Source organism: Bos indicus x Bos taurus, chromosome 8 (genome assembly GCF_003369695.1).
Source record: "Bos indicus x Bos taurus breed Angus x Brahman F1 hybrid chromosome 8, Bos_hybrid_MaternalHap_v2.0, whole genome shotgun sequence".
In the NCBI taxonomy this organism is placed as follows: Eukaryota; Metazoa; Chordata; class Mammalia; order Artiodactyla; family Bovidae; genus Bos; species Bos indicus x Bos taurus.
Genome location: NC_040083.1, coordinates 24,259,106 through 24,282,894, shown reverse-complemented (window position 1 = coordinate 24,282,894; position 23,789 = coordinate 24,259,106). Strand labels below are relative to the sequence as shown.

The 23,789-nt window shown below is 41.3% G+C and overlaps 1 protein-coding gene and 1 long non-coding RNA gene across 5 annotated transcripts in view; one reads left to right on the top strand and one right to left on the bottom strand.

Annotated features, from left to right (window-relative positions):
• SLC24A2 (solute carrier family 24 member 2) overlaps positions 1-3,492 on the bottom strand; it is a 290,438-nt gene extending 286,946 nt beyond the window's left edge. Inside the window, exons 1-2 of one of the 4 annotated variants that reach the window (XM_027549151.1) lie at positions 3,376-3,492; positions 426-1,510 (exon numbers count right to left, since the gene is read on the bottom strand). In XM_027549151.1, coding sequence (XP_027404952.1) covers positions 426-1,355 — 930 coding nt within the window. In that variant the 5' untranslated portion in view covers positions 1,356-1,510; positions 3,376-3,492. Of the gene's footprint in view, positions 1-425; positions 1,511-2,780; positions 3,038-3,375 lie in introns of those variants that run through there. The other 3 variants (XM_027549154.1, XM_027549155.1, XM_027549153.1) reach the window with 3 other exon arrangements.
• A 129-nt stretch (positions 3,493-3,621) lies between these two features.
• Positions 3,622-21,214, top strand: LOC113897001. Its single transcript, XR_003512210.1, has 2 exons — positions 3,622-3,771; positions 20,925-21,214. It is a non-coding gene; the product is annotated as an uncharacterized LOC113897001 (long non-coding RNA).
• Positions 21,215-23,789: the final 2,575 nt, after the last annotated feature.

Below are 23,789 nucleotides of genomic sequence, written 5' to 3'. Positions count from 1 at the left end.
AGCACCTTTAAAGAGATGGTTCATGATAACTGTCATATGTTCATTTAAATAGAAAAAGCCCTGCAATGTGCAAAGGACACACACGTACTTTCCCATGAAAATAAAACTGCTCACAAAATTGCTATGCCTCCTTGCACAAAAGAAGACACAAATAACTGCTGAGTCTTCTCTGGGAAGCTTATGTAACCTATATTTACAAATGTTTTACTCTGAGCCAAACAGCTTGAGAATTTAGTAGACATTCTCCAGAGTACCCCCCAATTTTTCCCACTGTGATAGTCTGGCTATCAAAGAACTGAAGAAAGTACCCTGCTATCCATTACAGCCCCCAACGCCATCCGATTCAAAAAGTGGCAGATCTCAAAAACTAAGAATTCAGAGCTATGGCCAAGAAGAACATTAAATAAACAACCACTGCCACCAACCTTTGGTTGGGCCTCTGGCGCTGTCACCTTGACGACTTTGTTGCGATTTATCATTTGCTTCACCCATCTTTCTACTTGGACGTTGAATTTCATGAAAACCACATAGCCAAAGTAAGCTGTCAAGAGAAGCAAGCTCTCCCACCACATGATAAAGTTATCCAGGAAAAATATGATCAGCATGATTAAGTCAATGATGTAGAAGGACACATCCCGAAAGAGCGGCCACCAAGTCAGGTTTAAGATTTCTCTGGAAAACAGGGCGCACATGCCAATGACAAAGAGGATATTGAACACCGCTGAGCCCACGATCGTGCCAATGCCAACATTGCTGTGAGCAATAAACACCCCTATGAGAGACGTGAAAAGTTCTGGCGCTGAGCCCCCGGCAGCCATGAAGGTGGCTCCAGCCACATCATCAGAGATGCCCAGTTTTTCGGTGATGACAGTCAACGAGGGAACAAAGAACTCATCACAGACAATGGCTAAGGCTATGAACATGTAGATCATCCCAATGACATGGAGAATGATGGCGCCTTTTCTTCGTTGCTCGAGGGAAAAGATGTCTCTGGGGTAGTCTCCTTGGGCATGATCTGTACTATTCTCAGATATGCCTTCCTGAGAAAGAGCTGGCTGTGGAGTATAATCTCGAATCTTGTCATTTAAATCTAAGAGAGTTCTTTCGTGGTAACCGTGTGCTGCCCCGGGGCCACTTGCACCCCTGGCCTCTCCTGTGCTCTGTGTCTCTGTCTCAGAAAAGGCACTGATTGAAAACGGGACAGTGCTAATGGCTACCAGGCCTATGAAAAGGCCTAGGATTCGAATCAACTTGAGTTTTTTCCTGACATTATAATGTCTCCTGCAGCCAGACGGTGACTTATCGGAATACCATTTCTCAAGGAAAGAGATGGTGGCGCTTTGGTGCAGATCCATCCTGGGTCTTCTGGTGGATGTGATGGTTCTAAATTTGTAGACTCAACCAGATGGTTCTTTCATACTTTGCTTTGCTTTACAGGTAACAGTGCTTGTGAGGCGCTTCCACAATCAGGGATTCTTAGGCTTCACAGGAAATATTTTCAACATTTATGCTTAAATAAAAATAAAAACAAGGATACGTGAATCATAAAATCATGCATTTTTTTTTAAACAAAATAATTTAGCAGATATGAAAAAAATCCTATCCTATAGCCAGCCATGGGACCTTGGGTTAAATTCCTTAATTCTTCTGAACTTCAGTTTCCCCATTTCAAAAATTAGGACAATGACAGCACCTACCACCAAGGAATGCTTTGAGGATGATTTAAAAGATATGAAGCATTAAAAGTAGGATGTGACATATTAGGCACTTATTAAAATGTGTGTACAAAGGCAAACATTGGGTAAATACATAGACTACATATTTGTGTGTGTTAAATAAAAAAATGTTGTAGATGAAAATCTGTTTATCCCACCTTAAATCATGTAACAAATAACATCCCAGTGCTCAAAAAGGTATCACTTCCTTTAGATTTATCTACATATTTGACAACCGAACTATTGCCTTTTCTTTTGTTCCAATTATATAATTCCAGTTGCAGGCACACTTTTCGGATTTAATCTGTCACTTGGAAAGGGCTGAGTGCTGGAGGATCAGCACTCTTTTTCTGGACACTTAATACTCTCAGGCTCTTCTTTTTCATGAAAACCCTCTCCTGTATATCAAATACAGATAAGAAGCCCTTTAAAAATTTAAGTTTAAAAGAATGTTCTGATGATGTGAACAAACTGTCTTCCCCAAATATCTAGATATTATTTTCAGCTAAAGCTTTAAAAAAAAAACAAAAAACAACCTTTAGTCATATTTAAAATACACAACTTGGTAAATCAAACAATTCCTAACAAGTAGGCTATTTCAAGAGATCAAATATGTATTTCATAAATAATATGCACGTTGCAGTAATACCTCTGTCCACAAAAATCTGCCCAAAATAGCCCCGACACTGACCCTCTAGTAGTTTAGACAGCCAAGCAGTTTTCATTCTCAGCCTCCACAGAGAAGGGTGAAATACCTAGATAGACAGTTGACATTCTAAAGATTCCTCTTTTTAATTTCTTTAAAAAACGGTTTTGATTGGGGGTGGGTTTCTTGTATCAACGATTTCATTTTAGAGGCATTCGCTGAGATCATCTCAGGTGTAAAGCAAGCTAATTAAACATGCGCCAGTTACACATTGAGATTAGCTGGAACTCAGGTTTGCAGAGGGAGCCCAAACCAACCTAGGCTGAGATGCTGTTCCTCCTGAGATAAACCTAACCCCGCACAGATTCCCGGCTGGCTGGCAGATGTCTATGCTTAGCGTGAACGATTAAGCGACTCACTGCGCTCCGGGGATTGTCACAATGCTGGGCCGGGGCAAACGGCACGGACGGACTCAACTCCCAGGGTGCGCTATCGGCTCCAGCCGGAGCCTGACTCGACCTGCAAACCCACCGCTCCGCTGCACGCGAACAGCCTCCGCCGGCCAAGTGCACCCCCAGCTGCGCCCCAACTTTGCCTTGTGTGGTCCCAAACTTTCCCTGGTGGGTTCACAGGAAAATAAAACTAAAGGACAGACGCCTCACTAGAGAGCCGGGAGCTGGGATGCAGCGTGGGGAGGGGCTTGGCCGGCATCTCCCAGAATCGCTGGTGGGTAGCTGGGGAAGGGGAGCGTCCCTCTTAGCGCCTCCCCGACAGCAGGCCCCCCACCCCGAGCCGGAAGCAGGGCGGTTTGGGTGGGAGAAGCAGGGGGTGCTCAGAAGCCGCACCCGGGAGCTGAGAGAGTTGGCTAACTCCTTTCGGGGCCTGGGGCGCCCACGTCCTCCGTGAAGCCACCTGTGAGTCTGCCGCCGGATGCACGCCATCCGGATCCAGGGACCCCGACCTCTGCGGCCCCCGAGCCCGGCGGCTGGTCTGGGTTCGGCCGCCCGCACTTACCGGGATCCGCCAGGAAGACGCGCACACTGCGGGGGCCCGAGCGCGGCCCGCCGCTCCGGTCCTCCGCCTCCTCCGGCCCTCCGCCTCCTCGCTCCGAGGCCCGGGCTGCGGCTCGCACTCGCCGCCGCTCTCGCCGTCCGGGGCTGGGCTCGGGAGGAGACTAAGCCGCCGCGAGCCCCGCGCGCCGCCTCTGGTGCTGCCTGGCCCCCTCCGGCCCCTCCCTCTCGCCTCTGCGCGGGGAGCGTGGCCGCAGCGCGCTCGGCTCCCGCGCCCTCTGCTCCACGCCTCCTGGGCGCAGAGGCGACGCCGGCTGCGGTCTCTTAGGAGATTTCTCCGCAGTGGGGACAGGGGTCAGGATTTGCAGACGGGCAAGGACGAAGAGGAGAAATCATACAGGTCGGTGACGCGCCTGACTCCTTAGACCTGAAAGTATTGCCAACTTTGGGGTCATCTCTGCCAGGCCTCTTCTCTCCAATTATCTGCAGAAAGTGACAGCAGTCACATATTTCTTTAGGAGGCGATGTAATGTGATGATGGTAAAGACGATCACTGAAAAGGCAGGGAGGCCTGCAGGGTTGTGTGTCCGGGCGCAGGGTTTGTGAAGTCTCGGCTTTGGCTGGTTGGGACCCTGAAGGATCATTAGTCTTGCAGGCTGACCTTTAATTTTGTGGCTGATGAAGCTGAGACCCAAGACTGTCATTTTGAGTCATAGACAGCGTTCATACTCTGGCCTCTGGACTTCGTGCCCAGTGCTTTTCCCTGCCCTGTCAGGAAAACAAGACCCCCTAGACCACAAGATATTGAGTCAGGCTTGTTGGGGACTGGAGGCAAAATCTGGGCCGAAGAGTGGGCGAAGATGAGACATACCGGCTACTGGCGGAGGCCCCATTTACCTGACCCTGTGATAACCGCCAGAACTGCCAAGAGATTCTCACTAGGAGAAACCTTTCATCAGACGTTTTCCCCTCTCCTTACCCTCCACCCTCTTCCTATTTTCCACTTAGGGTTTCTTCATGCTTTCCTGGGACTAGGGGAAACGTCCGTCGTATCTGGAAAATGCACCACCTTTGACTTTGGGTAAAACTTTATACTCAGACCTCTACACGTCCCTGATAAGTCAAGAGAAGCCTTGAGAAACTTGAAATCTCTTTTTCTCCCACCAAAGCCAGGCATTTAAGATTATTATCTTGCTAAGGATTTAAAGTCTTATTCTGGAAGTCATTGTGTGAATTTTTAATATTTGCCTGTTATTTTGGAAGATTCCAGACAGTTACAAATAGGACAGTATAATGAACCTCCAATGGGGCCATCACCCTCCTTGAACAACAATCAACTCACTGTCAATCACATTTCATTTATACGCATTTTCTCCATGCCATCATTTTAAAGCAAATCCCAGATATTGTATCATTTTAATTGTAGATATTTACAGAAATCAAGGAAGCTATCAATCACTTCCAGGTTATGTCAGGAAGACTAAGGAATCAATTGAAATAGGCTCCCCCAGACAAGGATGGATCAATCTGAGCACCAAAAATTGATAATAATTGGAATTGTTTCAAATGTATCAAGTATGATTATATCTGTAAGTTCATAATGATTCTATAGTAACTTGATAGGTCACTGTTGATGGGTAAGAAGGAATGAACTCATTATTTTCAAATTGTTTTAGAAAAAAGAAAACAATCATGGATTTAATTTGCCTTTTCCATACAAATTGGACTTCAGGGTAACCAATTGTGCATGTGTGCTAAGTCCCTTCAGTCCTGTCTGACTCTTTGCAACCCTATGGACTGTAACCCACCAGGCTCCTCTGTCCATGGGATTCTCCAGGCAAGAATACTGGAGTGGATTGTCATGCCCTCCTCCAGGAGATCTTTCTGACCCAGGGATGGAACCCAAGCCCCCTGCATTGGGAGCACAGAGTCTTAGCCACTGGACCACCATGGAAGTTCCACATCATTGGAATTTTTTTACAGGAAGAAATAGCTCTAGAGTTATAGTGATAATAAACAACTTTACATTGTTTTTGACTTGACATTTAGTCTAAAGGAAAACAAAATTCTACTAAATTTTCTTAAGGGCAAAGTGGAAGAAAGAAAACTGAGTGAGCCAGGGAGTTGTAGGCAACAAAAGTAAAGATGAAGTATTTATATTTCTTTGTCAGTTTAACCATCTCTTTTTTCCCTCTCTTCTGACACAATACTGTTTTTCCTACTTTCTATTATAATTTCTGGCTTCTCTGTTATCAATATCTATAGACAATAGAACATAAATGAAGGATTCAATTGTGCACAAAAGCAGAGTTCCCAACCTTGACTGTTGTTAAACCTTAGAATCGATGGGTGATAGTTTTAAAAGACGCCCGACAATGACCTCCTTCTTTTCCCCTTATTATGAGCTCCTTGAGGGCAAGAATCAGTATCGTGTATTTTCCAGCATCAAGCACAGTGCTTGACATCCATTCAGCATATAGCTGTGAAATGAGTTAATGAGTTGCAGCAAATGCAGTTCATTTAAGGAGAGTGGGCCAATCAAAAGGGTACAGGTTATGCGGCAGTAACAAGGAGCTCAGAAAATCACAGTGACTTGAAACAACAAAGGTTTCTGTCTCTCATTCACCCTACCTGTGCTCTGTGAATTTTGCTGTGTCATCTCATGCCTGTCTCCAAGTTGGTGACTATCTAGAACACTGCCAGTTGCTGTCACAAAGAAAAGATACATGGCAAATCTTGTACTTGCTTCAGTTTGGAAGTGATGCATTAAGGCTACTCTCACTTCACTGACTAAAGCAAAAAGCATGGCCATATCTATCTTCAAGGAAGCTAGAAAGTACAGTTGCACTATGTGATTGGCAGAAGAATGGTAAGATTTGGTGGTCAGCACTAATGACTGCCATGATGGAGCAAAAAAAAAAAAAAGAGAGAGAGAGAGAACTAACATTTATTATGCACCTATCATGAACTAGAAGTTTTCACCTATCTCTTCTCAATCTCATGAGTTTTGCACTATTACTATTCCCATTTTATAGATCAATCAACTGAGGCTCAGTGAGGCTAAGTAGCTTGCCAATATTAAGCAGCTCTCATTTGTACCCAATATTGGCTCCAAATTCCACATTCTTTCTGCTAATCCTCACTGTATATGACTGAAGTTTTTGGTCCCTGCCTAAGTAACAGTAAACTGCCTTTTTCTTATGGGAATTACATGCTTAGGTGATTCCAGCGGATTTTTTATTTTATTTATTTTTTTTTACCACCAGCTGGTCTACAATCTAGCATAACTATCTATTTTCTAAGAGGATCCATTTTGCATAGTTAAAAGTAAAAATAAATATCAAAATAAAAGCCCAGTGTGCTCTAAAAATGTTCTTCTCAGGTCTCCAACCCTGAGACGACTTTGTTTTCCTTTGCATTTGGCTCGTTTTTTGGCCGGTGGCTCTCCCCTTCCAGTTCAATGAGAACCATAAAAGCAGAAAAAAAAATACCTGTGGGGTTAAGGGAGGCAGTACAAACTTCTTTGCTTTTGACAGTGGTTTCTGCAATAGCACTTAAAGCAACACACCCAAATCGTTGCTCTTTCTTCTCTTCTTCCTCCTCTCCTCTTTTTCTTCCATCTATTTAGGAAATGAGAAATGATGAATACCTATTATTTTTACATTAGAGACAGAAATATTTTCTAGGCTTAAATGCTCAGGAAACACAAAAATTGAATTTCTCTTTGCAACACTATCTCAGCTCAGGGCTCCTGGGCACCAAGGTAGGTGTAATGTTGAGGCAGGGTTCAGAGGAGGGTTGGGAGCACAGGCCATCCATCAGTTGCATCAAGCAACCTGCAGTCTAAAACTCTGGCTGTCTTCCTGATTCCTGCAGGGCCACATGAGCAAGGAAATAAGGATAAATAATACTGGTAAAAGGAGATACACCGGGGAACAGGCCTCGATTCAGGACAGCCCATCCAGAGGGCAAGCAAGGAGCACTTCTTTCTAAAAGCTCAAAAAGTTGTGCTCCTGCTGCTTTCCTCCTTAAAGTTCATTCTCTCTTCACCTATCTCTGACTCAGAACTCCAATATAAAGTTCAAATATTGGAATGGAAGTGTGCCTTGAGCCAGTAGGAATATGCTACTGTATCCTTGGTTTTGAATACTGAAATAAAATACTTGTTTTAGTCACTTCTAACAAGTAGTATGAATGAGTCACTAGTCTTTTTCCCAGCTCAGGGGTCTCAAACTATTCAGTTCGGCAGCACCCAAACCCTCCATATAATGAATGCACGTGTGTGGTGGGGAGGGGTCCTAATATCATGGGAGCACGCCTCCCCCGGTCTAGTACTAGGACTCTGTCCATAAATCTACTTGGTACTCAAGCTCACCATCTCCCTAAATTAGCCTTTATTGCTAAAAATAGTGATCATTTCTCTATCATTCCACCTGACAATCCTTTTTGCTTATTTCTCAGTTTGTTCAGAATGAAAATGGAAGACAGGTGACATATAATGAATTCCTTAAATACGCAAAAGATTAGGCTGGCCAAAAAATTCATCTGGGTTTTCTGTAACATCCTATGGAAAAACCCGAATGAACTTTTTGGTCAACCCAATATTTCTACATGGCTCGTAACTCCTGCTTCCTGGTCCAAAAACCCGAATGAACTTTTTGGTCAACCCAATATTTCTACATGGCTCGTAACTCCTGCTTCCTGGTCCCTAGCGATGAATCATTTTCAAAGGTTTTGTTGTCTTATTTTCTTTTCCCCCTGGTATTTATCACAATCTTTTGAGTTAGTAGGATCATTTTGTTATCACAAGATTTTTCTGATTTGAGTGTTAGCTGTTAAATTCATATTACAATATTCATATTACAATATTCACCACCCCTGACCCCCAAAGCCCTCATCTCTACATAACCCTGTCCCCAACCTTTCAATATAGCTGTGTCGCCCATTCTGAATAAATGAACGTTCACATCCTTTAAGGAACACATTTTAAATTATGCAAACATAATCATCAGTTGAGTTGCAGAGTATACTAATTCACTTCAAACTCTCTGATAGAACTGTACATTTCCCCTCAGTATTTTTAGGTGGAGGGAATTTCAGTTATTTGCCAGTTTCGTGTTTTCCCCTTTAGGAGACATCAGTCCTGGAGCCCTGTGCCCTCCTGTTGCCACATGAGCCAACAGCTGCCCAGACCTGCTCCACGGGTATCATCCTGGGAATTCTCTTTGTGTTGAGAGCCCTGTTTCCTCAATCCTCTTTTCTTCTTTACTTTCCCTGCTAACTGGAGCACAGCCTCCTGTGTCTTCTGTGGAGTCCTGCCCCAAGGCCACAGTGTAAGGCCTTGCATCAAGGCCACAGACATGGAGCCCAGAACCAAGTTCACCTCCAAAACTGACTGAGCCTCTTTGTAACCATTGCCAAAAGCCCCCATGATTATCACCAGCAGGCTTCTCGATCCCATTTTAGACAAAAATGCCCACCACAGTGCTCACCCTATAGCACCTTAACCAATCACCTAAAGCCAGCCTTTCAGCAGGAATTTTCTTTGTTTTGAGGCTGCAAAAACTAACCCGTGAAAACTGTCGACTTTCTCTAGTGGTCAGCTGTACTTGCAGTGCCTACATTATCTGTGCTCTTTGTTCTTAATAAACTCACCCCTTTCTGCAATACTTTGTGTTTGGAAATTCCTTCCCAACTCGCATTCTGACTGCCACATCTTCAGAAGGGGACATGGGAGAAATCTTGAATGCTTGTGTGTCTGAAATATCTTTATCCTCCTCTTATGCTCTGTTCAAAGCCTGGCTTTGTGTAAATTCTTGGGTAAGAAATGATTGTCTCTTGGAATTTTTAAGGCACTTATTTCTTTTCTGTCTTTGATGTTTCATTGTTGCTGTAGAGAAGACTGATGCTGTTCAGATTCCTTGTCCTTTTTGATGGAATTCAGTTTCTTTTTTTTTTTAATAAAAGAAAATAATGTTTATTTAAAAATTCCTTCACACGTGTAAAAGAATGAAACTAGACCACTTTCTAACACCATACACAAAAATAAACTCAAAATGGATTAAAGATCTAAACGTAAGACCAGAAACTATAACACTCCTAGAGGAGAACATAGGCAAAACACTCTCTGACATACATCACAGCAGGATCCTCTATGACCCACCTCCCAGAATATTGGAAATAAAAGCAAAAATAAACAAATGGGACCTAATTAACCTTAAAAGCTTTTGCACATCAAAGGAAACTATTAGCAAGGTGAAAAGACAGCCTTCAGAATGGGACAAAATAATAGCAAATGAAGCAACTGACAAACAACTAATCTCAAAAATATACAAGCAACTCCTACAGCTCAACTCCGGAAAAATAAATGACCCAATCAAAAAATGGGCCAAAGAACTAAATAGACATTTCTCCAAAGAAGACATACAGATGGCTAACAAACACATGAAAAGATGCTCAACATCACTCATTATCAGAGAAATGCAAATCAAAACCACTATGAGGTACCACTTCACACCAGTCAGAATGGCTGTGATCCAAAAGTCTACAAATAATAAGTGCTGGAGAGGGTGTGGAGAAAAGGGAACCCTCTTACACTGTTGGTGGGAATGCAAACTAGTACAGCCACTATGGAGAACAGTGTGGAGATTCCTTAAAAAACTGGAAATAGAACTGCCTTATGATCCAGCAATCCCACTGCTGGGCATACACACTGAGGAAACCAGAAGGGAAAGAGACACGTGTACCCCAATGTTCATTGCAGCACTGTTTATAATAGCCAGGACATGGAAGCAACCTAGATGTCCATCAGCAGATGAATGGTTAAGAAAGCAGTGGTACATATACACAATGGAGTATTACTCAGCCATTAAAAAGAATACATTTGAATCAGTTCTAATGAGGTGGATGAAACTGGAGCCTATTATACAGAGTGAAGTAAGCCAGAAGGAAAAACATAAATACAGTATACTAACGCATATATATGGAATTTAGAAAGATGGTAACAATAACCCTGTGTATGAGACAGCAAAAGAGACACTGATGTATGGAACAGTCTTATGGACTCTGTGGGAGAGGGAGAGGGTGGGAAGATTTGGGAGAGTGACATTGAAACATGTAGAATATCATGTAAGAAACGAGTTGCCAGTCCAGGTTCGATGTGCGATGCTGGATGCTTGGGGCTGGTGCACTGGGACGACCCAGAGGGATGGTGTGGGGAGGGAGGAGGTAGGAGGGTTCAGGATGGGGAACACATGTATGCCTGTGGCGGATTCATTTTGATATTTGGCAAAACTAATACAATTATGTAAAGTTTAAAAATAAAATAAAATTTAAAAAAAATTCCTTCAGAATGCCAGGAAATATTAGAGGAAATTGATATTACTAAATGAGTAAGACGAATCTAAAATACCTATTTAAGAGAAAAATTACTTTCTCAATCTTAACCCATAATATTCATACCAAAACATGCAGTAATTGTTCTTTTAATTATTTTCCTGTCTGTCTTTTCTCTCTCTTTTTTTTTTTTTTTTTTGAGAAGATTTTAGACCCATCCCATTTCTCACAGTATTGTAAAGCTTCATGATAATGTTCCCTGGAGTGGATCTTTTCTCATTTTTTTTTTTTTCTGCTTTAGAAACTTATATATATGTCTGGGAAAATTACTTTTGTGTATACTTAAAAAATAATTTTATTCTCTTCATTATCTGTGCTTTTTTGGTATTTCTGTTTGATTTTGAAATTGCTTGCCTGATCCTCTAAGGAAGATATTTTTTCCCTCCATTTTCCAGCTCTTGAGAGATTCTTGGTGTTATCATTTAACTCTTCTAGTATTAAAAAATTTCAGCTTATTCCATTTTTAATTTTTAAAAGTTCTAGTTTGGTCTTTGCACATTTCTTTTATGTATAGTTTTCTGTTTCTATTCCTTAGGTCAGTTAGCATGTCTTCTCTCTTTGAGGCACTGTATGCTTCATGAAGCCATGGGCTTTTTCTGCTTTGTTCACTGTTTATGGTTCAACATCTAGAAAAAATGACTGCCTGGTATAATAAGCATTCAATAAGTATCTTTGAATGAGTGAGAATATTTATTATGCTTATTGCAAGTTTTCTTCTTCTCCCTGAAGTTTCAGTTTCCTACAAGTTCCTTTTTGCTATTTGTTCTGCCTTATTTATCATTTCACAGGCCTTGGTAAAATGGTCTGCTTGGTATCTATTAATAGCTGAGTAAGACACTAAAATGCTAATTCAAAGCTCAAGGGTTTTACTCTATGGTAATCAAGTGGGGCCTCAGCCATTCCATTGCTGGAAGCACAAGGGTCAGGATCTCCATAATTTAACTTGGGCTGATCCACTTCTCCATAGAAGAGTTCTCAAGCTCCTGTCAGAGCTATTTTTTCCTAGTGGCTGGTGTTATGAGAGCTGAGCTAGAAAAGAGGTTGGAGGAGTTTCATTTTTCAGTTGATAGACTTTAAGGTAGCTTACACTTGACCATGGTTTTGCTCAATATCCCAGACAACCCTGGGTGAGTTTCTTCAATGGGTCAACCTCAGTCTTCTGCCAAGCAGGAGGGGTTGTCTCCTGGCTATACAGGATGGGAACAGGTCTTTAAAGATCTTATTACTTCTTTAAGATTTTCAACCAACCTTCCTATTTTTAGCTCCATCCTATATCCCTGCTTAGTTGGTTTTCTGTTGCTGCTATAACAAACTAGCTTAAAATTAGTGTCTTAGAAAAACATATATTTATTACTTTAAAGTTCTATAGGTCAGAAGTCCAATATGGTCTCACTGGACTGAAGTCAAGATGTCAGCAAAGCCCCTGGTGTCAGCAAAAACCCTTTCTTGGAGGCTTGTGGGGAGAGCATGTTTCTGCTCATTCAGATGTTGGGGGATTTAATTCCATACAGTTGTAGGACTGAAGTATCTTGTTTACTTGATGGCTGTCAGCTGGGGTCACACACAAAAATCTCTTTTTGTGGTTTATAGTGAAGGCTAATAGATCACAGATGTTTTGTGTTTAATCATTTAGTTTTATTCGGTCCACTTTGGTGCTACAAATCTGCTTAGAGAGAAGGAGAGAGTCCTTCTCTCTCCTCCTTCACATTCCAGTTTATTTATGCTGTGTTCAGTTGTTCAGACATGTCCGACTCTTTGTGACCCCATGTAGCCCGCCAGGCTCCTCTGTTCATGGAATTTTTCAGGCAAGAATGCTAGAGCAGGTTGCCATTTCCTACTTTGGGGGAATCTTCCCAACCCAGGGATCAAACCTGCGTTTCTCACATCTCCTGCATTGGCAGGAGGATTCATTACCAGTGAGCCACCAGGTAAGCCCCCGGTTTATTTACTTGATGCATTAGGTTCCTTAGGCTGCCAAAACAAATGATCACAAACACTGTGGCTTAAAACAACACAAATATATTCTCTCACAATTCTAGAGGCTAGAAGTCTGAAATAAGGTGTTGGCAGGGCCATGCTCCCTCTGAAGGCTCCTTTCTTATTTCTCAGCTTCTCTGGTGGGTCCTGATAAACCTTGGCATTCCTTGGTCTGTAGCAGCAATACTTCATTCTCTACCTCCCTTCCCCATGACCTTCTTCTCTGTGTGTCTTTCTGCATCTGCTCCTCTTATAAAATCACCAGTCATTGGATTTAAGACCCATTCGAAATACAGGATGATTTCTTCTTGAGTTCTTCATCTAATATTTTCAAAGACCAAATTTCCAAGAGAGATCACGTCCCTAGGTGTCAGGTAGACCTGAATTTCAGGTCTACATTTAGCCTGCTACATGTGAAGTTAAGAGTCCAGGTCTGAGAAAATGAGAAGGTTTGCCCACATCCTGACCACTCCAGCCTTGCTGGTTCTATGTGAAATTGTGGTACTAAAGTGTATTGTATTCTTCTCTGTTAACCTGTATCTTCAAGAGATTAGATTTCTCATGCCTTGCCATTTATTTTAAGGGAGTATCATTGAGCTCAGAAACATTATCTATTACTTTAAAAAAAAATTCTCCCTTCATTTTCCCAATATCATTATGTTTTGCAGAAATTCTTTTATCATTGGTAATTTGAGATAGAGCCATATCCTGGGTTCATGGTAGATGGAAGCGCCTCCACTGTATGACTTTATTTTCTTGTTAATTTGGAATTTGAGCGGGACAAGTGAGGAAGTTATGTATGTATAGTATTACCTTTATAGAAAGACTACTTTTTCCCCCAAAGAGCTACATAATATCTTGTGGATAATTTATTGAACAATTTCCCTATTACCCTATTATTATTTTCCAATTATAAATAACACTGCAGTGGACAGTATCATACTTGTAACTCAGTGTGGACACTCTTGTTTACCTTGAAGTATGTTTCTTATTACTGGGAACTCGTGTGTGTTTTTCTTGAAAGTGGATTGAGGAGGTTAAGTCTTCTCTGCTGATGCTCTTCCGCGAATGTCTTCACTTCATCCAATAACCAGTGGATATTCTATCTTGTAATTAATTCACTGGTAAGCCAATGGGCTTCCAGTCCTGTCTTGACTAAAGTCTTTAGCAAAAGTATTAGATTTTTAAATTCATGCACCTATGGTCAATTAATCTATGGCAAAGGAAACAAGAAGATACAACAGAGAAAAGATAGTTTCTTCCATAAGTGGTGCTGGGAAAACTGGACAACTACATGTAAAAGAATGAGGTATAAACATTCTCCGGAGAAGGCAATGGCACCCCACTCCAGTACTTTTGCCTAGAAAATCCCATGGACGGAGGAGCCTGCTAGGCTGCAGTCCATGGGGTTGCTAGAGTAGGACACGACTGAGCGACTTCACTTTCACTTTTCACTTTCATGCATTGGAGAAGGAAATGGCAACCCACTCCAGTGTTCTTGCCTGGAGAATCCCAGGGACGGGGGAGCCTGGTGGGCTGCCGTCTATGGGGTCGCACAGAGTTGGACACGACTGAAGTGACTTAGCAGCAGCAGCATGAACATTCTCTAGCACCATATACAAAAATAAACTCAAAATGGATTAAAGACTTAAATGTATGGCTGGACACTATAAAACTCCTAGAGGAAAACACAGGCAGAACACTTCGACATAAAACTGCAGCAATATCTTTTTGGATGTGTCTCCTAGAGTAATGGCTTTCCAGGTGGTGGAGAGGTAAAGAATCTGCCTTTCAATGCAGGAGACATAAGAGCCACGGGTTCGATCCCTGGGTTGGGAAGATCCCCTGGAGGAGGGCATGGCAACCCACTCCAGTATTCTTGCTGGGAAAATTCTGTGGACAGAGGCTCTTGGCGGGCTATAGTCTGTGGGGTTGCAAAGAGTGAGACATGACTGAGCCTGCACACACTACCTGGAGTAATGGAAATAAAAACAAAAATAAACAAATGGGACCTAATTAAATTTAAAAGATTTTACACAGCAAAGGAAATCATAAACAAAATGAAAAGACAGCCTACAAAATGGGAGAAAATATTTGCAAATGATGCAACTGACAAGGGATTAATTTTCAAAATGTACAAATAGTTCATATAATTCGGTATCAGTAAAACCAAACGACCCATTCAAAAAAATGGGCTGAAGATCTAAATAGACATGTCTCCAAAGGAGACAGAGATGGCAAACAGGTGCATAAAAAAGATGTCAACATCACTAATAATTAGAGAAATCCAAACCAAAACTACAATGAGGTGTCACCTCACACTGGTCCAAAAGCATGCATGAGAGCTTAGTTGCTTCAGTGGTGTCTGACTCTTTGCAATCCTATGGACTAGAGCCTGCCAGGCTCCTCTGAGAACAGCCATCATCAAAGAGTCTACAAATAATAAATGCTAGAGAGGATGTGGCAAAAAAGGAACCCTCCTGCACTGTTGGTGAAAATATAAATTGGTGCAGTCACTGGAGTACAGTATGGAGATTCATGTATACCTGTGGCGGATTCATTTTGATATTTGGCAAAACTAATACAATTATGTAAAGTTTAAAAATAAAATTAAAAAAAAAATTAAAAGTAGAGCTACCATATGATACTGTAATCCCACTTTGGGGCAGGTTTATGGAGCGACTTTCCTTTCACTTTTCATTTTCATGCATTGGAGAAGGAAATGGCAACCCACTCCAGTGTTCTTGCCTGGAGAGTCCCAGGGATGGGGGAGCCTGGTGGGCTGCCATCTATGGGGTCACACAGAGTCGGCCACAATCTGAAGTGACTTAGCAGCAGCAGCATGGAGAACACTGTAAGTTGAAAAGATATGTGCACCCTAGCATTCACAGCGGGAGAAGGCAATGGCATCCCACTCCAGTACTCTTGCCTGGCAAATCCCATGGACAGAGGAGCCTGGTAGGCTGCGGTCCATGGGGTCGCTAAGAGTCGGACACGACTCAGCAACTTCACTTTCACTTTTTCACTTTCATGCATTGGAGAAGGAAATAGCAACCCACTCCAATGTTCTTGCCTGGAGAATCCCAGGGACGGGGGAGCCTGGTGGGCTGCCGTCTATTATATATATATATAATGGAATACTTCTCAACCATAAGAAAGAATGAGATAATACCATTTGCAGCAACATGGACGGACCTAGAGATTATGATACTAAGTAAAGTAAGTCATTATTTTGAAAAATCTAATTCTTTAAAAATCCTTAAAAATAATAGGCAGTTTTAGGCATGAATATTTAATAGAATTTCAAAAAAGAATACTATCAATATGGATACATAATTATAATCTATGTTTATAATTCTGCCTTGTTCAAAACATATCTACTAAATGAAAACACTTCTTTTTGGAAAACATATACCAAGACAATAAAATTTCACATTATTGATGAAGCTTCAATTGTTCTATGTAAACATACATAGAATAATTTCCTTTAAATGAAAAATTCAATACTTTGAAGAGAGAAGGTTTTTTAATATTGGGGAGCTGATGTAAATTAAGACCTGAAATGCTATAAAAGTTTTTGTGATTGATGTCAGAGAACACATATTTCAGTGAAATATACTGACATAAAAACCTTACTGAATTTTTATATAGATGTGCCAGTGTAATGTTAATAGTTTTTAACCACAATTTAAAAAATATTCTGGATATTTTAATTTGGCCCTAAGCCACCTTATTCAATCATTTCTGGGTGATGCAATTAAAGTTATAAAGTAAATGTTTTCTTTTTAATTGTATATTTACTTCTATTCATCAAATAAACATTAGAGAGAGCATTTTGGAAGAGATAGAAAATGAAATAATGAAATTAGGGAAATATTTACATCTCAGTTGGCAGCTTATAGTGCTAGAGCTAAAAAGCAGTTTAGAAATTATGTCATTGTTACAAATTGTGAAATGAGGTAATTGAATATTTGATAAATGAAGAAAAATAATTTTTGAAATGCATTAAAGAATTGAGGTTTTAAAAAAACATCTTTACTGAGATATAATGCATATGCCATTAAATTCATTTTAAAAACATACAACCGTTTTTAGTCAAGGAATAATTATATTTAGTGAAGAAGAAATTTATTGATGGTGGACTGTGGTCTGAAACATCTGATGTTGTGGAAAAAATAGGGAAGTGTTAATTCTACAACTTTGTTCTTTTTCAATATTGTTTTGGCTTTTGCGTCCCTTGCATTTCCATATGAATTGTAAGACAAGCTCCAGCTCCTCAATTTCTACAAGGAAACCTTCTGGGATTTTGATAGGGATTGTGTTTAATCTGTAGATCAATGTGGAGAGTACTGACATCTTAACAATATTAAGCCTTTGATCCATCAACATGTGAATTCTTTCCATTTATTTAGGTCTTCTTTCATTTCTTTCAACATCGTCTTGTACCTTTTCAGAGTATATGTTTCATAACTCTTTTGTTATATTTAATCTCAATTATTTTATTCCTTTTAAAGATATTAGAAATGGAATTGTTCCTTAATTTCATTTTGGGATTATTCATTGCTAATGTATAGAAATACAGTTAATTTTTTATCTTATATCATCCTGCAACCTTGCTGAACGCATTTATTAGTTTTAATAGTTTTAGTGTATTCCTTAGGATATCCTATGTGCAAGATCATGTTGTTTGCAGAAAGTTTTACTTCCTCCTTTCCAATCAGGATGCCTTTTATTTATTTTCTTTCCTAATTGCCCTGGTTAGAATCTTCAGTAGTATGTTGAATAGAATTGGCAAGAGCTGGCTTGTTCCTGATCTCAGGGGGAAAGTGTTCAATCCTTCACCATTAAGATAATGCTAGCTGTGGGTTTTTCTTAGATGATTTTATCAGATTTCTTTCACCGTTAAATATAATGCTAGCTGTGGGTTTTTCTTGGATGGCTTTATCAGATTGAGAAGACTCCCTTCTAGCTTATTGAGTTTCTTAAAATCATGAAGTGTTGTTGGATTTCATCAAATGCCTTTTCTGCATCTATTAAGATGTTCATATGGCTTTTGTTCTTTATTCTATTGACATGGTACATTATATTAATGATTTTCAAATATTTGGAGATTTTATTTTAATAAATGATAATCTATCAGATATTGTAACTTTATAAGAAAGAAATGTGTCAATTACTAAAGCTGACATAAACTCCCATAGTGACTGAACATGTACCAATGTATTATTCTTGACACCTGTCAACAGTGTGATAGAGGTGTATCATGCTGTCAATAATGGAATAGCCCTGTAGAAAGCCCACCTACATTTCATGGACAATATTGACAAGTCTTGACTTTGTCATTTATCATAACGAATTACCCTCTTCAGCTGTACATTTTGGAGAAGGCAATGGCACCCCACTCCAGTACTCTTGCCTGGAAAATCCCATGGACGGAGAAGCCTGGTGGGCTGCAGTCCATGGGGTCGCTAAGAGTCAGACACCACTGAGCGACTTCACTTTCACTTTTCACTTTCATGCATTGGAGAAGGAAATGGCAACCCACTCCAGTGTTCTTGCCTGGAGAATCCCAGGGACGGGGGAGCCTGGTGGGCTACTGTCTATGGGGTAGCACAGAGTCGGACACGACTGAAGCGACTTAGCAGCAGCAGCAGCAGCAGCAGCTGTACATTTAATAAGGAAGCTTGTGTTTTACATTCAGGTTGTTGATAAAATAATAGAATAAGACAATGCCATAGACTGACATTTCCTGTGCTGTTCTAGAGATTGCTGTTTAAGTTTACATGAATCCATTAATCAATACTTTAATGTGCTGCCATTCTTCTAATAAGAAATCCACCCAACAATGCTATCATGCAGAGAATATTACTTCATCTTATCAAAAATACATCTTATGAGACTTACTGAAAATGAAGATATATATGGTTAATTACATTATACTGTGTTTGGTGAGGATAGGCACTTTGTTACCATTCTAACAGTAAAAAAAAATTAAGAGAAACTTCACTTAAGTAGAGTTGGGAGACCAGAGGGGACACTGTCATGCCCTGCAACAATAGCAGAGCCCAATAGAAAGAAGAAAGACTCCTCTTCTTTCCTGGCAAGGACTCAGCCAATGAAAAGACACAGACTCTTTGTTTACTCCCAACTTCTTTGCCTCTCTATTAGAGCATTCTCTTTTCCTTGCTCTGCAGGGACTTGCATGTAGCTCGCTATGGTTGCAGACCCCCAGTTGCAATTCTCTGCCAATTCCAAATAAACCCGTCTTTGCTAGAGAAATATCTGGCAGTCTGTTTGTTTCAGTTTACCATCCTCAAACCCTTGAACAATGCCTATCACATAGAAGGCTTTTAGTAAACATTTGTTACATGAGTGAATGAATTAAATTCCCTGGTGTACTAACCTGTGTGTGTGTGTGCTTAGTTGCTCTACCATGATTGACTCTTTGAGACGCCATGGATTGTAGCCCACCAGGCTCCTCTGTCCATGGAACTCTCCAGGCAAGAATACTGGAGTGGGTTGCTATGCACGAAGATCTCCTGAAGATCTCCAGGGGATCTTCCCAACCCAGGGATTGAATCCAGGTCTCCCACATTGCAGGCAGATTCTTTACCATCTGAGCCACCAGGGAAGCCCATACTAGCCTATAAGAACCAAAAAAGGGAAAACAAATTGTTACCATGATAAGTTTTAGGTAAACCCATGTGTTCAAATACATCTAAATTATGAGCTTGACAATTTTTTTCACTGTTAGGTCCAGGTATTATAAGGTCTGAAGCTCAGACATTTTCATAGGCCTGTGAAAAACTTCATTAGGCCAACTTTCAATGCCAACTTCGTTATAGGGCCTTAGCAGAGCCCTGGACAAGTGTGGGTCCCTGAGGCTTAAGCTGTGTTAGCATCCCAGTAAACTATCTTATCTAAACTCTCACAGTGGGTTGATACTTATATAATGAATGAATGAATGAAATTCTTTCTTTTTCCTCCTAAAAATTAAAACTTTTTAGTTGCCTCATTTCAGTTTAACTTTGGATGTTAAAGCATATGAAATTAGAAAGGGCATGCTGTTTATCAAATATTAAGATAGGGCTTCCCTGGTGGCTCAGTGGTAAAGAATCTGCCTGCCAAAACAAAAGACACGGGTTTGATCCCTGGTCCAGGAAGATCCCACATGCTGCAGAACAGCTAAGCTTATGTTTCACAACTATTGAGCCTGTGCTCTGGAGCCCAGGAGCCACAGCTACTGAGCTCGTTTGTGGCAACTACGGAAACCCGTGTGCCCTAGAGCTGTGCTCCATAGCAAGAGAAGCCACCACCACGATGAAAAGCCTGCACACTGCAACTAGAGAGTAGCCCCCACTCGCCACAACTAGAGAAAAGCCCACATAGCAACGAAGAGCCAGCACAGCCAAAAACAAATAAATAAATGAATTTTAAAAATAAAGTTAGGATAATTCAGACTAAAGAACATTACTTAATTCTATTTTTAAGATTAATTATCTGGGGAAGTCATAGCAAAAGAACGATCCTGAAATTTAAAGTTTTAAGGAACATATTGAAATTAAGCAGGACCCTGTGGATCCCCACACCCCATCACCCCGGGTACAAATCTTTTCTGTGTCCCCCATTTCTTGTTTGTTGGAAAGAGATTTCAGCCTCCTAGAACCTCCCTGAGTACCAAAGGACGGATTCAAATAGCTGCTAATCAGGAGAATGAGGGAATAGAGAAACAAAGGAGGAGCAATCAAGACATAATGGTGCAGCAATGGGACAGGGTCCCAGTTCCTCTTCAAAGAATATACATGATGACAGATCTTTGGGAATTCCCTGTAGATTCAGCAGTCAAGACTCCAAGCTTCCAGGTTTGATCCCTGGTTGCTCAATGGTAAAGAATCTGCCTACAAGGCCAGAGACCCAGGAGACCCAGGTTCAATCCCTGGGTCAAGAAGATCCCCTGGAGGAGGGCATGGCAACCCACTCCAGTATTCTTGCCTGGAGCATCCCATGAACAGAGGAGCTTGGCAGGCAACAGTTCATAGAGTCCTAAAGAGTCAGGCACAACTGAACATGCATGCAGGTAGGGAACTAAGATCCTGCAGCTGTGCAGTGGGGCACACACACACACACACACATATATATATGTATATATAAACTATATATTTATATATAGTTCTTTTACAGGAACTAAGGCCCCCCACCCAGGTGGAGGGTAGTTACATCAGGCTGAGCACAAGAGTCCTGGAACACGGCCCTGTTACCTCACCAATCAGAAGAAAGTCTGCACACATTGGAAGATAAAGAAGACTCTGACCACCTTCCCAAAATGAATAATTGTAATTAACTTTCCCTTTTTCCCTTTAAAAATTTTCATGGTTGAGCAGAATCTTCGAAGTTGGTTCCTAGACATGAGTCTCCCTTCTCTCCAGGTTGCCAGCCTCCTTAATAAAGTAGCATTTCCTTTCCAACTGTCAGGGGAGTGTAATTTCCTCGGTTCTGTCTCGTCACAACAAAGATTTGAAGCAATGGACATTAAAGCCCTCGGAGCATCACAGCTCTCAGACAGTCCATGTTATAGTTCTCTGATAGATCAGTTTTATTTAGAAAATAAAGAAAAATACGTCCTCAAGGCGTGGGGGCATGCCCACCCAAAAGATGAGAAAGAGAGAGAGAAAGAGACAGAGAGTGCACCTGCAGGGGAGAGAAAGAGAGAGAGAGACCCCGGCCCTTTGGCTCCTCTTTTTATATGCTTTTTTCCTCCCCCTGGGAACTTCCCTATGTAAATTGGGCTAGCCAGGAGTGCTGTTTGTTCTACCTGAGGTCCTCACTCCAGTCCTCGGACCTTCCTTTGTTCTATTTTCACGGGCTTTTCCCTTCCTTGTCTTTTAGCCACCACCATTCTGGACTCCTGTTTCCTATTCTAACTGCCTAACACAACCAACACTTGTCTCTCAAGTACTGACTTTCCAGCAGCAAGCAGCTGAACCTGAGTTCACTAACGTAGTGGAATCCCCAAGGTGTGAAGACTGGGCTTACTGTGGAAAGAAAATGCAGATCAGGAGTAGGGGCTTGACTTAAGCCGTTAACTAGGTGTATGACCCTGACTAGGTCCCTCAATTCTATGCATCTTCAGTTTTCTCACCTGTCTGGACCAGAAAGACTCTGAGATTTTTTTCTGCTCTGAATTTTGATGCCTGTTTCTACATAGAATGGATTTGAAAATTCATTTTGGTAATTGTAAAAATCAGAGTTCCAAACAGATCCTCAAAGAGAAATACAAGGGAAAACGCTAGTTTTACATCATGTCTTATATCTCATTTGAGATTTTCCTTTATAAATAAAAAGAAACAGAAAAGGAACTTCAAGTGTCTCTGTTACTGAACATGGATTTGTGTGCCCAACACAGTGAGGCCAAACTCCGAAATGTTAGAGTCTGGAGTAGAAAATCATTTATTGCAGAGACAAGCAAAGAGAACAGGCAACTCATGCTCAAAACCCCAAACTCTGGTGATTTTGGGGAGAAGTTTTAATAGGCAAAATTTGGGGTGAGGGCTGCAGGGCATGTGGCTATCTTATGCTTGGTTGCTGGTGCTAAGTCACTTCAGCCGTGTCTAACTCTTTGGGACCCAACGGCCTGTAGCCCACCAGGTTCCTCTGTCCATGGAATTCTCCAGGCAAGAATACTGGAGTGGGTGGTGGTTGTTTTTCAGTTGCTCAGTCAAGTCCGACTCATTGCAGCCCCATGGCCAGGCTTCCCTGTCTTTCACTGTCTGCTGGAGTATGCTCAAGCTCATGTCCATTGAATTGGTGATGCCATCCAACCACCTCAGAGTGGGTAGCCATTCCCTTCTCCAGGGAATCTTCCTGATCCAGGGATCAAACCCGCATCTCTTGCATTTCCTGCCTTGGCAGGCAGGTTCTTTACCACTAGTGCCACTTGGGAAGCCCAGATGGGACCATTCATAACCCCTGAAGTTTAAGTCAGCAAGGGGTGTGTCTTTTTGGTGACGAGGTGCAGGAGGAAGGCAATGGGTTTGAAACATTACTCCTGCCATATATCGACTCAACAATAATATATCTGAGCACAGCAACGTTGTCTAGCCTTTCCTGTCAGTCCAGGAAACTGTTTCATAATTTTGTTACTCAATATGATTGATATTTTATTTTCCTTTTCTCACAGCCTTTAGAGAGAACCAATGTGTTATTAATAGAATAAAAATGTACAACAGTGGATTCTATTTGAAAGAAAAAACCTGGTCTATTCAGGAGGGAGGATAAAAATGAATGGCTCAAGTAGACTTGTAGCTGCAACCAAATCTAAATATAAAAGGGTTACTATGACTACAAAGGTGGCATATTTGAATAAAAATGAATGTGAAAGCCTTTTAAATGCTAATTGCAATTAAAGGAAGTCTACTACTTCAAACTGCAGACAGTTCCCCCACCTCCTTCTGTACTTGATGGCTTCTGGGTGAAATCTACTTTAAACAAAACTATTGTTCCGTGACTTTCCAAATACTCTGAGTTCTCTTGTTTAAGGGTTGAATGAAGTGACGCCTTGGTCACTCAGTCTTGTCTGACTCTTTGTGACTCCATGGACTATAACCCATCAAGCTCCTCTATCCATGGAGTTCTCCAGGCAAGAATACTGGAGTGGGTTGCCATTCCTTCTCCAGGGGATTTTCCCGACCCAGGGATCAAACCTGTCTCTCCTGCATGGGAGGCAGATTCTTTTACTGTCTGAGCTACCAGGGAAGCCCTGTTTAAGGGCTATACTCTATACCAGTTCCAATATTGCATCTCTGTGTCTTCATTTGTTTAGTCAGAGCCTCAGGATCCTTTGTGTGTGTGATGAAGAGTATGAAGAGCCACCCAAAAAATCTTTAAGGTGTAAGCCATCCGCTCTGAATAGTTATGACTTTCAGTCAATTCATAGAACATTCATAGAGTTAATTCTAAGTGCAGGGTACTATGGGGAAAACTCAGGTAGATAAACCTGGGTTCTGCTCTCCATGGACTCCCTATAGATGAGAAGTTATTCTGAGTGAT